The 16330-nt window shown below is 44.1% G+C and overlaps 1 protein-coding gene and 1 long non-coding RNA gene across 3 annotated transcripts in view; both read left to right on the top strand.

Annotated features, from left to right (window-relative positions):
* Positions 1 to 458: 458 nt before the first annotated feature.
* Positions 459 to 9797, top strand: LOC148124687 (uncharacterized). The gene is made up of 2 exons (XR_015739564.1): positions 459 to 551; positions 8548 to 9797. It is a non-coding gene; the product is annotated as an uncharacterized LOC148124687 (long non-coding RNA).
* Positions 9798 to 14278: 4481 nt separating this feature from the next.
* Positions 14279 to 16330, top strand: part of PPL (periplakin) — a 68341-nt gene continuing 66289 nt past the window's right edge. Inside the window, exon 1 of one of the 2 annotated variants that reach the window (XM_026704123.2) lies at positions 14279 to 14627. In XM_026704123.2, coding sequence (XP_026559908.1) covers positions 14566 to 14627 — 62 coding nt within the window. In that variant the 5' untranslated portion in view covers positions 14279 to 14565. Of the gene's footprint in view, positions 14633 to 16330 lie in introns of both variants that reach the window. The other variant, XM_087912497.1, reaches the window with a different exon arrangement.

Raw genomic sequence — 16330 nt, 5'->3', positions numbered from 1 at the left:
CCACGCCCACCAAGCCACGCCCACAGAACCAGTAGCAAATTTTTTTGAATCCTACTGCAATGAATGCATAATTTTTTCTGTTGGTCTCGACCCTGATACACCTTCTAATGCAGAGTTTCGCAACTTTGGCAACTTTAAGACGCCTGAAGTACAATTCCTAGACTTCCCCAGCCAGCATTGGATGATTGGATAATTCTGGAAATTGAAGCGGACACATCTTAAAGTTGCCAAGGTTCACATTAGTACTACAGACTCACCGCAATTTAATTTTCCATTCAAGGCTTTTTAAAATGCTTTTCCCCACAATCTGTGGAAATTTGAAACCAATTCTCTCTCTTAAGTGTTCCATATACTATATGCACAGCCTTCAGAGAGAGGTATCATTGCAAAACTCCTATTTATCTTACCAGGAATTATTAACCAAGCCTGTTTCCATTGCACACAGAGCAAGGTTTTCAGAAAAGGTTCATCCCCCATTGAGAAAGGACTGGAGGTCTGGAGGACTGCACAAGGCTCACCATTTCGATGGCTGGATTTTCAAGAAGAATGATGTGGGTGCAAAGGAGAGGGAAGGGCAGGGAGGAGAGAAGAGAGGAGAAGAGGAGGAGAGGAGGGGAGGGGAAAGAAAGGAAAGGAAAAGAAGAAGATATGAAGGGAAGGGAAGGAAAGGATGAAGGGAAGGGAAGGATGAAGGGAAGGGAAGGGAAGGGAAGGGAAGGGAAGGGAAGGGAAGGAAAGGAAAGGAAAGGAAAGGAAAGGAAAGGAAAGGAAAGGAAAGGAAAGGAAAGGAAAGGAAGAAGATATGAAGGGAAGGGAAGGGAAGGGAAGGGAAGGGAAGGGAAGGAAAGGAAAGGAAAGGAAAGGAAAGGAAAGGAAAGGAAAGGAAAGGAAAGGAAGAAGATATATGAAGGGAAGGGAAGGATGAAGGGAAGGGAAAGGAAGGAAAGGAAAGGAAGGGGAGGGGAAGGGGAGGAAAAACCCTCCATATGAAAGCTGGGAAATCATTGCTAGCGTAAAAGCGCAGAGTGATTGTATCTAATATGATCCAGAAAAGGTACCACATTGTTTCTGATCTGTACATTGTTCCTAGTTGCACCTGATCAATTGCTGACTCAGCTCAGTACGAACAGCTGGGTTAGCTTTTCTTTTCTTTTCTTTTCTGCTGTATCCACCCCTTTCTTCCCCCTCTCCTCCCTCTTCCTCATTTTCCTATCACCTTTATTTTATATTATGTGATGGCTCTTAATAAAATCCTTAATAGCAAAACAAAAAAAACCCCAACCTGGCTCTGTCAACTGGCTGGGGGAATCCAAAAATGATACCCAATGCTGGGTGTGTTTGGTGGCTTGAAGGCACCCTCTCTTAATTTGTATATTTTTATAAGGATTGTTATGGTTTTTTTAAAAAAAACCATAGCGAGTTGGGAGGTAGAGAAATTTGATAATATGATTATTAAAGGGTCACTAAATGTAGTTAAAGGTATCCTGGGAAATGTAGTCCATGTCACGTGACCACATCTGTAATCCTGATTGGTCACTGAACTGACCCTTTGTTGGGATGGCGGGAGGTGCCTCCACTCTCTTGCCTGAACTCAGCCCCCTTCTAGCATACCTACTACAATGGGATGAAATATGGGATAGAAAGATCACTATCATTTTACTATTCTGTCCTTTGATTCACGTGCTGAATGTAAAGACAGATAGAATAACTCTACAAATTCTTCCATACAAACTTTCTTTTATTGGAATATATTAGGTATCCTCAAGGTAACTCACGTTTGTGATGAAGTTCTTCTTTAATGACCAATCCTTTGTATATCTGCCTTGTAGTAAAAAGATGGTTATCTCCTAACCCCATCTCGTAGTGATAGAAAGAAGTTGCCATGAGTTAGAGAGTTCAGGCAAAAGTGAGGAAAAACTCCCCCAACCCATCGAGGGTCAATTCAGCGACCAATCGGGATTACAGATGTGGTCACGTGACATGGACTACATTTCCCGGGATACCTTTAACTACATTTACCATGATGCATAAGGGAACAGCTCATAATTCCTAAGTAACTATCCAATTCCCATAGACTGGCTGGGATGGCACACCCTCACTGGAAGTTTTCCAGAACAAATTGGACAGCTGTTCATCTGGAATGGTATAAGGCTCTCCTCCTTGAACAGAGGGCTAGATTAGAAGGCCTTCCAGCTTTGTTATGCTATCACTTCTAAGCATGCTGGAAAAAGTCAGCACAACGCAGCTGAAGTGTGAAAGCCGACAAGTCCCAACAATTTAGCTTTAGAACTGGAAGCCTCAGAAAAAAAAAAACTCAGCTCTGTTACTTTATCTTGCTTTTTTTTCTTCTTCTTTAGTCCGTTGCACTTTAGGCTTGTTCCGTCCTGTTTAACTCCCCCCTCCTGGTCTCCTCCCTTGTTCAATCTTGAAGCCAAGTTTGTTTTTCTTTGCAAATGATGCAACTCATTGATTTCCAACAACGCCTCTTTAAAAACTGCGGAGAACAACATTAGGAAATGTTTAAATTAAGCCCCGTCGATGCAGCAGGGTTAAGGACTCTGAATTTCTCCGCTCAGCTTCCGTCTTTGGTTCACGTCGGCCTGCGGCTACTGCTCCGTCGAAACTGGGGGTGGTGTTTGGGTGGGAACAGATGGAAGTGATTGATTTGGGGGAAGTTTGGAGCAAAATGGGTGCCAAAAAAAAGAGAACAGATCACATTTATCTGTCTCCTTTTGAAAGAAAAGTTGATTCTTGAGAAATGAATGACATGTCTAGAGCAGTGTTTTTCAACCTGGGCAGCTTTAAGATGGGTGGACATCAACTCCCAGAATTCCCCTGTATCTGAGAGCTGGCTGGGTTATTCTGGGAATTGAAGTCCACCCATCTTAAAGTTGCCAAGATTGAAAAACACCAGTATAATGGCGTAACAGATGAAAACTTGGGCAGAACTTTAAGATTTTATTAGTACATCGTAAAAACAATGAAGTATCATCCCGTAATCTCTAGAGTACCCGTTTTATGACTTGACCCATCTCAAATGATGGACAATTGCCTTCATCCCTTTCATCATCTTTGAAAGCTTTGAAAGTCAACCGACATAACTCGATTCTCAGAATTTTATTTCTAATCCAAGCAGAGGGCAACCCAAATAATTGTGAATATTATTCTTTCATGCTGGCTGGGGAATTCTAGGATTTGAAGCCCACACCTCTTAAAAGATGCCACGGTTGAGAAACACTGCTCTCGAGTTCCTAATTTTAGGGTCTTTTTTAATGACAAAACGCTTCACATGTCCAGCAATGCTGGGACTGTGTAGCTGGCTTTTTTTTGTTTTGCTCTTCATTGACTTGTTCAAAGGGAGACGCCAAAGGACATCAAAGCTTGGGAGTCTACAAGGGAGGAGACCAGTGCATTTCCCATTTTTTTTTTCTAAATATAGTGCCTCCTGTCTGCTTTTTTTGCCTTGCTTTCGAGCTCTGCCCGCCAGCTGCAAAACATCACCGATTCAACTTCGTGTAGTGTAGTGCAACCGCATTCTACCCAATTATAGAATCAGGGCTCCTCTAAGAAACCAGAAGAACATTTAACGAATTAATTCTGAAGTCCATGGCAGCAGATTTTACCTGCACTTCATGCGTAGAATGATTTGTGGCTTTCTAAGAGCCCATAACTGTAACATGGTTAGTTCTCCAGCTTCCCCACTTATAAATATTCCCCTTTGGGAGTAAGACAATCAGCCTCGAAACATGGTTAAATATAGTATATACTCTACTCTACCCTACCCTATCCTACCCTATTCTACTCTATTTATTCTAGTCTAGTCTAGTGAAGCAGTGGTTCAGTGGCTAAGACCCTGAGCTTTGTTGATCAGAAAGGTTGGCAGTTCAGCCATTTGAATCCCTAGCGCTGCGTAACGGAGTGAGCTCCCGTTACTTGTCCCAGCTTCTGCCAACCTAGCAGTTCGAAAGCAGGTAAAAATGCAAGTAGAAAAATAGGGACCACTTTGGTGGGAAGGGAACAGTATTCCATGTGCCGTTGGTGTTTAATCCTGATGGCCATATGACCACCGAAACGTCTTTGGACAGCGCTGGCTCTTTAGCTTTGTAACAGAGATGAGCACTGCTCCCTAGAGCTGGAAACGACTAGCCTGTACGTGTGAGGGGAAGCTTTACCTTTAGTCTAGTCTAGTCTATTCCATATTCTGTTCTGTTCTACTCTATTTCATATTTTATTCTGTTCTACTCTACGCTCCTCATGGTAGGGTAGTGGTGAAGATTCTGGACTAGAAACCAGGAGTTGCTGAGTTCTAGTCCCACTATCTGTCAACTCAACCTACCTCACAGGTTTGTTTATTGTGAGGAATGTAGGAGGAGAAAGGCTTATTGGATACGTTTTGTTGCCTTGAGTTATTTGTAAGAATAATAAAGTTAGACCACAAACAAAGAAATCTTTACAATGCACTTGGTTCTGATCTAAGTGCCATTGGTTTCCTTGTCTGGTCTACCTTAGCCCTCCTTATACAAAACATGTCCAGGACTCTCTTGACTGCCTCAGGGTGAGGTCCCAATCCACACATCAGAACTGGGTCTAAAATAAAATTTCTTTTCTTCCTCCAAAGAGCCCAGGCAGGAATGTTCTAAGAATGCCTTTCCTTTTGGCAGCACAGCCTGTGGGCAAGCACCAGTAAACAATCTCCAGAGGAAAATCCTGGGTTGGTTGGCATCAGTCATAAGGTGGGAAAGGCTGTTAAAGTGGAAACACTGGCCAGCTGAGCGGGAACAGGATATTTTTAATTACCTAACAAGGGCGGAGAAGGTTTTATAGGCCATTCCATGTATATGGTTTTATACATATTTATAATCTACTTATACACATACAACCAAGTGTGATATTTGTACATATTTATACATATTTTGTACAGTCATTGGGGGGACGATCAATTATCCCTTGGTAATTGTGCACGAGGCTGTCTCATGTTGTACTTGTGTGATAAATCCCAGAGTCGCACCTTGCCCTCCAGTTTATTATTCCAAAACTAAACCATAACAAAGAAAGGATTTCTTTCTTTGTTCCGTACATGCCTTTATTTGTCCTTCCTAATTAACCTCCTGCGACTTTGTCATTCCTTCTTTTAATTCAAGGAATCCTCTTTATATGCATTTAAAGCCTATTCCAGTTTGAGTCCTACTAGCAAATGAAAACTTTCCTAAGAATTCCCACGCCCTTCAAAAACAAGGAACAGATCTACAGCCTTCTGTGTTCTTTGGGCTTGAAGCATCTTTTCCCCAAAGATCTTTATGTTTTGATCATTATCAAATACATTGATGAGATTTTTCTGTGATATTTCTACAGCTCCATTTCACATGGTTTATATTAGAGGTCAGCAACCAGTGGCTCTGGAGCCGCATGTGGCTCTTTCATCCCTCTGCTGTGGCTCCCTGTCACCAGTCGGCTCCACAATTGATAGGACTTTCGGTTAGGACAGGTAGAGGAAAAAAGGACTCTCTGGTGGGGGAACTGGACTTCCAGTCAGCAGAGGGGAAAAAAGGACACCGCACTAGGAGGAGACTCTATGGTGGGGGAACTGGTCTTCCGGTCAGCAGAGGGGGAAAAAGAATGCCGCACTAGGAGGAGACTCTATGGTGGGGGAATTGGACTTCCAGTCAGCTCCAGAATTGAATGGGGGCTTCCAGTTAGGATATTTGTGGTTCTTTGAGTGTTTAAGGCTGCCGACACCTGGTTTATATAGACCTGACTTCAAAGTCAGCCAGACTAGGAAATTATTATGATTTCCATAATAATGTTATGGTTTCCTAGCTCTGAATATTAAAACAAATTTTTATTATAAGGTTATGGTAACAGAATCGTACAAGTCTGAATGTGCCTCCTTCCTCCCTCTCTTTATCTTCATGAGAATCGTCTGAGATGCTTTTTCAAATTACATTTCTGCTCTGGACTCAGATTTCTTTTCTCTGAACATTGCTTTAGTTGTCGTTCTTCGTCCTGTTCCTTTTTAAAAAAAATATCTACCAGTAATGTTTAACAACAAAAAAATATCTCATGGGACTAAAACCTACAGAAGCATAAAGAATTAAGAAGAAGTTAGCAAAAGATAAAAGCAAAAGTGAGACTCAGCAAAGGTTAAGAAAGCAAAAAAGAAAGAAAAAATGTCTGAAGACATTTCTGATTTGCTTTGCAAAATTATAATCATTACCATCTCCCCAAATTTCCTGTTGTGTTTCCATTTTTAATCGATAAATTCTGAAATCGTCAATTCATTTTCACCCATTTTCAGTGAAAAGTCCATAAAGGTTTTCCATGGCTTTTATGAAAGTTGTTATTGGTGTTCTCACATGAGTGTATATATGCATATTAAAATATTTAAATATTCATCACAAATTAATAATCTTTCATAAAGCCATGACCTCCAAGAGAGTTTTTTTTAAAACTCTTGTTTATTTATCTGCATTCTACTCCTTTCTTCTGTTTTCATGTTGTCTCTTGCACTCGTTTAAATATTTTGTTTTCCAAAGCATCCAAATGCAAAGTGAGAGAGGCAGAGGGAGAAATGCATTTCTGAGTCATAATAAATATTAAGAAAAAAGAAATACGCAACCATCAGATCGAAAACATAGAGAGGATTTACACAATGCGTGCCGCTTTGCCAAAACAGGAGCAAGTGCTCAGAAGTTTACTGATTTATCTTATTTATTTAGTGGATGTTTATGGCCTTCCATCTCATGCAGTGATGGTGGCTCACAACAATCCATAAAAAAATAAGGATTTTTTTAAAGCCCTTTTCCCCTACTTCCAGTGTAGCAGGCCAGTCTCCCAACTCCACCCCAATCTTTAACCCCAAACTTTGGGAGAGAAGCCAGTTCTTCGTGACACTCTAAAAAAAGGCAGATCTCGTTTTAACTGTTTTAATCTCTTCTCTTCCTTCCTATCATGCATGCAAAGAAAAGGGCAAAGCGGTTCCCTCCCCAAGGCTGGGGAAAACTTTTGCACATTTTAGAATATAGAACATAGAATAATAAAGTTGCCAGGGATTTTGGAGTACCCACAACTCTTGAAAGCAAAGACATCCACTGGTAAAATGGTTTTCACTATCAGGAAATTTCTCCCTTATTTCTAGCTTGTTTCTCTCCCTGGTTTTCATCCATGGTTTCTTGCCTTGGCTTCTGATGCTTTAGAAAAGATAACAACAACAACAACAACAACAACAACAACAACAATAATAATAATGGTTATGGCTGACCAACGGAACACTGAAGAAAGAGACAGAAGGCCTGATTCTTGCAGCCCAAGAACAAGCCAGCAGAATGAATGCAATCAAAGCCAGAATAGAAAAATCTGCTGATGACCCCAAATGGTTTCACTTAACACCTGTGTGATTCACTTAATGGACATGGCAAAACAGGCCGTAAAATAGAACAGAACTCATTTAATTGGCTGCCTTTTTAAGCAATGGAAGTTATGGTCTCAATTGCCGTCATAAGTCAAAGACTACCTGTATCAACCAGAAGCATCTTTCTTGGAAAAGTAAAGATGTTTCAAAAACAGCAATAGGGTTTTACCAGGAAATGAATCAGAACTAGGAATTATTATTATTATTATTATTATTATTTTGATTGACTTATTGAGGAGTTATGTGACAATTCAATGCCAGTTTATATAATGAAAATGGGTAGAGTGTTTAATATCAAAATCTACTCAGCTATGAAAGCTGACTCAGGATAATCATGGCCCAATGCTAGGTGCAAACAGCCAGATCTATAGGTGAAGAGTTCAACCAGCTACTTTATTGCTTGTGCCTGTTTTACAAGAATCTACCCAGAGCCAAGGGATGAAGATATTTCTCCCTGGAAAATGTAAATAAAATAAAATTAGAAAGTTGGTATTTGGACCATGAAGAAACTCTGAAGGTGGCCATTGTGTCCATTCCATTCCTGATGATGTTCCATTCGTTGTTGTTGTTTCTTTTTTTGATAAAGAAGACTCATGGGAGACCAATACTTTGTGGAAGAGCCCCAAATCCTAACACAAATACCTATGGCCATGATGGCGAACCTATAGCATGCGTGCCACAGGTGGCACGCAGAGACATTTGTGCGGCCACGCGAGCCCCAGCCTGCACTGCGCATGCACGCACCTCCCAGCTGACTTTCGGCCCATTTGAGGCAGTTTTTGCCCCCCCGAATGCTTGAGGGAAGCCTCTACAGCCTCAGGAGGCTGAAAAATGGCCTCAAACGGGCCAAAAATGAGCTGGGAGGCGCGTGCATGCGCAGTGCAGGTAAGGAGGTGGGGTGGGATGTTGCACGTGCATGTACAGGGGGAGTCAGGGGGGGCACATTGCATTGTGGGAGCCGGCACCCACGCACATATGCTTTTGGCACAGCACAACGAAAAGGTTCGCCATCACTGACCTGTGGGAAACTAAAACTCCTTCCCAAGTCACACACACACAAAAACAGCCCACATGATATAGAAGCATGGAAAATCTTAACAGTTTCAAAGAATTTGTTTTCTTTTTGCTTTTCTTCAAAGCACCTGAAGGCAGGGGAAGAAAGAACAGATGGAAACCAATCAAGGAGAGAAACAACCCAGAACTAAGGAGAAACTTCCCAATAAAGAGAACAATTAATCAGTGGAACCATCTATCTCCAGAAGTTGTGGACACTCCAACACTGGAGGTTTTTCAAGAAGAGATTTGTCTGAAATGATATAGGGTTTCCTGCTTGTGCCGGAGGTTGGGCTAGAAGACCTCCAAGGTCCCTTCCAACTCTGCTATTCCGTTCTGTTAAACCAGCAGCATGCACCTACACCGGACTGGACAATGTTTAATGGCATTCAAGTGGGCTCATGCCTTCCCACCAATGAGATATCCCTGCCTCTTTCCTTCTCAGTCATAATTAGAAGGCCCATTGTATCAAATGTGGATTTAATGCAAGGAGAACTGTGCTTCTTCCTCCAAACTGTTTTTGTAATGCCCTAAAATTACTCTGATAGGGATAGACGTAATTACATAGATTAATTTGACTTTGATATGCTTAATACATTCAGATATTATTATTATTTTCCACAGACAATGTTTTTTTTTTTTGCATGGGACATGATGGCTGGGTACTTCGTGCCATTCTTATTACTAAGAATAAGAATACTCTTATTACTAATCCATCAACACTGGAAAGACAAATTTACAGTCAAATTACTCAGTGGATTGATGTCACCTGTAATTTAGGAATGAATGGCCTACAAATGTAGATTAGGTATGGATGATTGCCATGAAATATACTCCTTCATTACTGATGTTGTATCTTTAATATACATATATACATTTTGAAGAAGCTTTTTTATATATACAGTAACTGTTGTTGTTTTTCTACATTTCTTTTTGTCTTTCTTTCTTTTTCCTCCCTCCCTCCCTCTCTTCCTTCCTTCCATTAAATAAAAGCATTTTTAATTAAGACATGTGAACGTGCAATTCCTGTCATTTTTCCTCTCTCAACGTTCTATCAGATAAAGATGCTTATAAGATGCAAAATATAGACAGCATTTCAGATTTAAGAAAACTTGGCATAGATCAAGTTTTGGATCAACCTGTTATTATAATATCTCTCTCTCTCTCTCTCTCTCTCTCTCTCTCTCTCTCTCTCTCTCTCTCTTCTTCCTTTTTTTTTTAAAAAAAAGCCAAAATAAGATACATTAAACCAGTGCCATTTTGACCACTGCATAGGACAAATTCCTTGTGTGTCCAATCACACTTGGCCAATAAAGAATCTGATTTTGTTCTCTTCTCTTCTCTCTTCTCTTCTCTTCTCTTCTCTTCTCTTCTCTTCTCTTCTCTTCTCTGAATTGATCTGCTGCCCAGAGTCACCTGAGTCACATGAGATGGGTGGCACATAAATGGAGGGAGGGAGGGATGAAGGAAAAGAAGGAAGGAAGGAAGGAAGGAAGGCAGATGGAATGCAGGCAGGCAGGGAGGGAGGGAAGAAGGGAAGGAAGGAAGGAGAGAGGAAATAAAAAAGGAAGCAAGGAAGGGAGGAAGGAAGAAAAGAAAGGGAGGATGGAAGAGAGGGAGGAAGGGAGGAAAGGAGGGAAGGAGGAAGGAAATAGAAAAGGAAGGGGAGGGAGGGAGGAAATAGAAAAGGGAGGGAGGGAGGAAGAAAAGGGAGGAAGGAAGGATCAATGGGGGAGGGAAGAAGGAAAGGAAGGAAGGAGGAAGGAAATAGAAAAGGAAGGGAAGGAGGATGGAAGGGAGGGAGGGAAGAAGGGAAGGAGGGAGGGAGGGAAGGAGGAAAGAAATAGAAAAGGAAGGGAGGGAGGGAGGGAAGAAGGAAGGAAAGGTGGAAAGGAGGAAGGAAATAGAAAAGGAAGGGAAGGAGGATGGAAGGGAGGGAGGGAAGAAGGGAAGGAGGGAGGGAGGGAAGGAGGAAAGAAATAGAAAAGGAAGGGAGGGAGGGAGGGAAGAAGGAAGGAAAGGTGGAAAGGAGGAAGGAAATTAGAAAAGGAAGGGAAGGAGGATGGAAGGGAGGGAGGGAAGAAGGGAAGGAGGGAGGGAGGGAAGGAGGAAAGAAATAGAAAAGGAAGGGAGGGAGGGAGGGAAGAAGGAAGGAAAGGTGGAAAGGAGGAAGGAAATAGAAAAGGCAGGAGGGAGGGAGGAAAGAGAAAAGGAAGGGAGGAAGGGAGGGCACCCAGCAATGTTCAAGTCTGAATATTTCAAAATGTGCATTTGGGTGTGTATCAGTATATCCTGAATATCTGGTTTGAAGCAAGCACACCTATTTATGGCCAGGCTTACAAAGCTGGACTTCCTTTTGGTCATGGTTTCATGACATAATTTCAACTCCCCGGAACCGTCCCTTTTCAACCTCAGAAAAAAAAAAAAGTCAAATATTGGTCATTTCCTGCCCCCAGGAGCGCTTCCCTTCTACAGCGGAGACTCCTGGGGCAGAGATGATGGGCATCGCTCCTCCGTCGAGGCTGGTGTTACACCCCGTCAGTCGAGGAACACCCTCCCCAAACCAGTTTATTCAGATGGAGCTTCAAAAGGCACACCTGCCAGTTTGTTGTGGACAAGTGAAGATGGGAAGCCAAATGCAGGCAGTCCTCGGCTTATGACCACAACCGAGCCCAGAATTTCAATGGTTAAGGGAAACGTTTGTTAAGGGAGCTTTGCCCTGTTTTACGAACTTTCCTGCCACCGTTGTTGTTAAGTGAATCACTCCAGTTGATCAGTTAATAACCTGGTTGTTAAGTGAAGCGTCTTGTGAATTTGGATCACGTGATCACCGGGGACGCTGCAATGGTCGTAAGTGTGAAACACGGTCCCAAGTCACACTTCTCAGGGCCGTTGTCACTTTGAACAGTCACTAAAGGAACTGTTGTAAGTCGAGGATCGCCTGCCTTGCAGGGACCTCTGTCAGAAAGCAGATAAAGTCACCGGGAATCAGATGCCATAAAAGGGCAAATAAATTAAAGTTCACTGTAGGCTGCCAGAGGTTTATGCTGCATCTGGCATTTTTGTCCTCCTGTCATGTCCTTCCCAGGGGGCAGCTCAATAGATAACCAGAGTTGGAAGGGACCTTGTAGGTCATCTAGTCCACCTCCACACCCACCAGGAGACCCTACACCATTTCTGACAAATGGCAGTCCAATCTCGTTTTGAAAGCTCCCAGTGATGAAGCTCCCATGATTTCTGAAGGCAACTTCTGTTCCATCAGTTGATTGTTCTTACTGTCTGAAAATTTCTCCTTATTTCCAGGTTGAATCTCTCCTTGGTCAGTTTCCATCCATTATCCCTTGTCTGGCTTTCACTAGAACTCTAGAAAAAGACAGAGAAGAGCAATCAGGATAATAAGGAGACTGGAGACTAAAACATACAATGAACTCTTGCAGGAACTGGCTAGTCTAGGGAAGAGAAGGACCAGGGGAGACAGGATAGCATCTTCCAATATTTGAGGGGCTGCCACAGAGAGGAGAAAGTGGTCAAGCTATTCTCCAAGGCACCTGAAGGTCAGACAAGGAACAATGGATGGAAACTGAACAAGGAGAGATTCAACCTGGAAATAAGGAGAAACTTTCTGACAGTGAGACCCATCAACCCATGGAACAGAAGTTGCCTTCAGAAGTTGTGGGAGCTTCAGCACTGGAATCTTTCAAGAAGAGACTGGACTGCCATTTGTCAGAAATGGTGTAGGGTCTCCCACTTGGGCGGGGGGTTGGACTAGATGACCTATAAGGTCCCTTCCAACTCTGATTATGTGTTAAATTGAGGGTGCTTTTGAAAATAGCTTGACCTCTTCCTCTCTGTGACAGCCCTTCAAATACTGGAACACTGCTATCCTGTCTCCCCTGATCCTTCTCTTCACTAGACTAGCCATGCAACCATTCTTCATATGTTTTAGCCTCCAGTCCCCTAATCATCTTTGTTACTCTTCTCTGCAGTCTTTCCGGAGTCTCAGCATCTTTTTATAGTGTGGTGACCAAAACTGGATGCAGTATTATAAGTGTGGTCTTACTAAGGATTCATAGAGTGGTATTAGTACCTCCCTTGATCTTGATTGTGTTTTGTGCCTGCGAGAGGCAGATATTTGTTGGTCTTTGAACTTTGAATGTTTGCTAAATGAATTGATGTAAGTTGAGGACTACTATGGTACCTGTACGACAAAGGCCAGAATTACGCATGGCACTATAAATGCTGTGGTGTCTCAGGAGTTGGGTTGCGTGTGTTGTTGGATCCACCACTGGATTTTACAATACGTGGTCAAGCCAGGTATTTGTGGTTTCTTCACAAATCATGAGTCAACCACAAAGCTCATAGCAAAGCCACCAACCTGTCAGTTTTGTTTCTTGTTTAACATAGCACGGTAGAATAAAATTTAGTTCTCGGGTGTACAAAAAAAACCTGACCGTATTGTTTTGGGAAAAAAAGTAAAGGAGAAACCTGAAAAAGAGGTAAATCTGAAAGAGATCCATAAGGATTTTTTTAAAAAAATATTTATGTTTGCTTCATAAAGGAAAATCATGAAAAACCCCTATGCTAATAAAAGAAATATTTAAAATCAGCAGGGATATGTGCATTTATTTGAAAAAAGACAATTCAAGGACTGTACTGTTCACTTGAATATGAGAGGCTGTGCATTGTAGATACCCTTTGAAGAAGACAAATAAAAGAGAAAAGTTCTGGAAACTTCAGTAAATCCAAAGACAGCCTTCTGAAACAAAGGAATGTCCTGTGTAAAGACGGCAGTTGGTAGCCATTGTCACCCAAAGGAGAAAGGTAAAAAAAGATCCAACCAAGGAGACATTTCCTGACAGCGAGAATTAATGGAATAGTTGGTCACCTGGAATTGCGGGTCCTTCATTGCTGGAGGTTTTCAAGAAGAGACTGGACAACCGTTTGACCAAGGTGGTATAAGGTCTCCTGCCTGGAGCTGGACTAGAAGACCTCAAGGATCCCTTCCAGCCTTATGGTTCTATGTTCTACCACCAGAAACAAGGCTATGAGTATAATGGGCATTCTTTTGACAGCCGTTTTGTCTGAAATGGTACAGGGTCTCCTGCTTGAGCAGCGGGGTCAGACTAGAAGACCTCCCAGCTCCCTGCCAACCCTACGATTCTATGTCCCACCACCAGAAACAGAGCTGCCAGTAAAATTGGCATTCTCTTGACAGCCATTTTGTCTGAAATGGTACAGGGTCTCCTGCTTGAGCAAGCGGGGTCAGACTAGAAGACCTCGCAGCTCCCTTCCAACCCTACGATTCTAGGTTCTACCACCCTTCTCTTGACAGCCATTTTGTCTGAAATGGTAACAGGGTCTCCTGCTTGGGCAGGGGTCTGGATTAGAAGACCCCCCCCTTCCCCAAGCTCCCTTCCAACTCGGGTACAACTATGAACTCCAAAGTGACAAGGCTCAAAACTTTGCCAGAAATTGCGCGTTAAGTCGCCAACGGATCAGGAGGAAAAAGAGAAACGAACGCGCGTGTTTTCGCCTCCGGGGGGGAGCAGAGGCAAAGGCTACCTTGGCAGAGTTCTCTCTCCCCCTCCCCTCCTCAAAAGTTGGCTCTTGACCCTCCCTCCGCCTGCCCTCTCCTGCCCACGTGCCTGGGTGGCACCGGTGGCCGTGGGAATCCCCAGCAGGAGCGGCCGGTGCCTTAGTAACGGGCGCCGGAGCTGCTTTTTTCTTTTCCCCCCCCCGAGGTGCCCAGGCAAAGGCGAGCCAAGCGCCCGTCCCTGCCGAGACGGGGAAAATAGGTAAGCGCCACCTCTTCTGGGTGGGACCTCCCAGCGGCTTGGCCTGGGCGCAGCGCACCTCGGCTGCTCGCGCAGTGCCAGGCAAAGAGCTCCCTTTGCGCGCCCGCTGCACCGCGCCTCCCGTCGCCCGGCCGGACTTGGCCGCAAGCCGAGCCGCCCCCCGGTCCCCCCTCTTTTTTTCCCTCTCTCTCCCCTCCAACCCGGGCCGGCCTCCCACCCAAGAACCGGGCAACGCCATCGTCCTAGCCCCGCCGGCCCCGCGTTTGCCCCTGGCACTGCAGCTGCTCGGGCCGTTTGCGGAGAAGCGCCATGCATTCCCTTTTTAAGAAAAGGAACCGAGGCAAATACAGCCCCACGGTGCAAAAGAAGAGGTGAGGTGGAGGGGTGTGTGTGTGTGTGTGTGTGTGTGTGTGTGTGTGTGTGTCTGAGTGGGTGGGTGGGGGAGTGGGTAGGTTTGTGGGTGGGTGGGAGATGCGCGGAGCCCCGAGGGCTTTGGGGGTCCCTGCTCGCTTCGGAGATCAGCGGAAGGGACGCTTTCCAAAATCTTTCCGCCTTGGAGCTAACGGAACGGGAGCAAGCTGGGGTGGGGGTGGGGGTGGGAAGAGACGCTCCCCCTCCCCAATTTTCTTCCTCCTACTTTTAAACGGGGGCGACGTTGGAATCAAACTTCAAGCGACTTTCTCCCGTGCTCTAAGAAACGTCTCCTCTTGAGGGCAGTTCTGCCTAATGGGACAAAGCGAAGGAATGATAAGCCAAAAAAAAAAAAAAAAAAAAGCAGCTCTCTGCACATGCTCTATCAGGCTCGGTTTGCTATTGCTCGTGGTGCTCTCCGGTGACAGGAGCGTTTTCTGGCCCTGGATCTGTGGTTTTGACTTCGGGCATTTCGAAAAAGGACATTTTTGGCCAGGGACTAAATGCAAGCTCTTCTCCTGTCTGGTTTAACTGTGTTAAAGGCTTGGCTTGTGCAAATGTGGGACCGAGCCAGTTAACAAGAAGAATTGGCTTATATTGTGTTGAAATGACCTCCAGATCCTATCTGTTGGTTGATTCCGCTGACTATCTTTCATGTCACTGACATAAAAATAACTGGATTTGCTAGACGTTTGGGTTGTTGCGTTGTCTGAACGGAGCCATTGTCAGGTGTAAAGCAGGATTTCTGACTTCAAGGGCCACGTGAACCCAGACAGTTGGGCTTATCAATAAACTACGGTTAAACCAACCACGGTTCAACCAACCAATCTGTTGCATCCATAGTATAGTTCTGGGTATTGGGCTATGGTTGTTTGTGGCTTAGTGCTGTAGGTGAAACCTACCGATGGTGCCTGACTCAAGAAACGATGATTAAGCAAACCGAAAGGAGTGAATCTAGACTTTATCTGCTCAAGGTTTATTCTGATGGCTGTTTGGGATGTTCCTGAACTGAGCCCTTGACCCTGAAATTTCAGTCCTTAGAAAACTTTGAGCAGCATGAGTCTGGAGGGGTTTTTATGTAGAAGTGAACTCTCCTATGGTCTCTGGAACAGTCACCTAAGAGAAACGAGCATCGGATTTCAAGCTTTAATTTTCCTCTGCGGCATAGTTCTCTCTCTGCACTTGGCACATTCCAGAATTTAATCTCTCTGGGTGTGGTTCCATCACCCTCCCTCCCTCCCTCCTTCTCATCCTCTTCTCTCTGTTTTGACATTTGCCCCAATCTTTTCCGGGGGTTTATCCTCCTCCAACGGAAGAATGTGCCTCGATATGCCTGTCAACTCATAAAACATGATTTAATTAGGGCGATTGCTAGAATCCTGACAGCGCCCTCAGGAAAAGGACAGCGGCCCATCTTGAACATGGAAAACTGGGGGGGGGGTCCATGAGATGCCTTCCCCCCCCACCCAGAAAAAAATCAGGCTATTGATCCGCCCCATATTCCCTGATGCTGCTGGCTAGGGATGATGTGCACTGACATTCAGAGCATCGGAGGCCACCAGTGGATGCAGAAGGGTTTCTGTTCCCTGCATCTCAATTTGGAGAGCCAGGAGTTTACAAAACGAGGATTAAGAAAAGGGGGACCTGGGTGGACAGGCTCACC

This window comes from Pseudonaja textilis, chromosome 14 (genome assembly GCF_049901715.1).
Source record: "Pseudonaja textilis isolate UNSWEBS1 chromosome 14, rPseTex1.2, whole genome shotgun sequence".
In the NCBI taxonomy this organism is placed as follows: Eukaryota; Metazoa; Chordata; class Lepidosauria; order Squamata; family Elapidae; genus Pseudonaja; species Pseudonaja textilis.
This window is presented reverse-complemented; position numbering and strand designations above follow the sequence as displayed.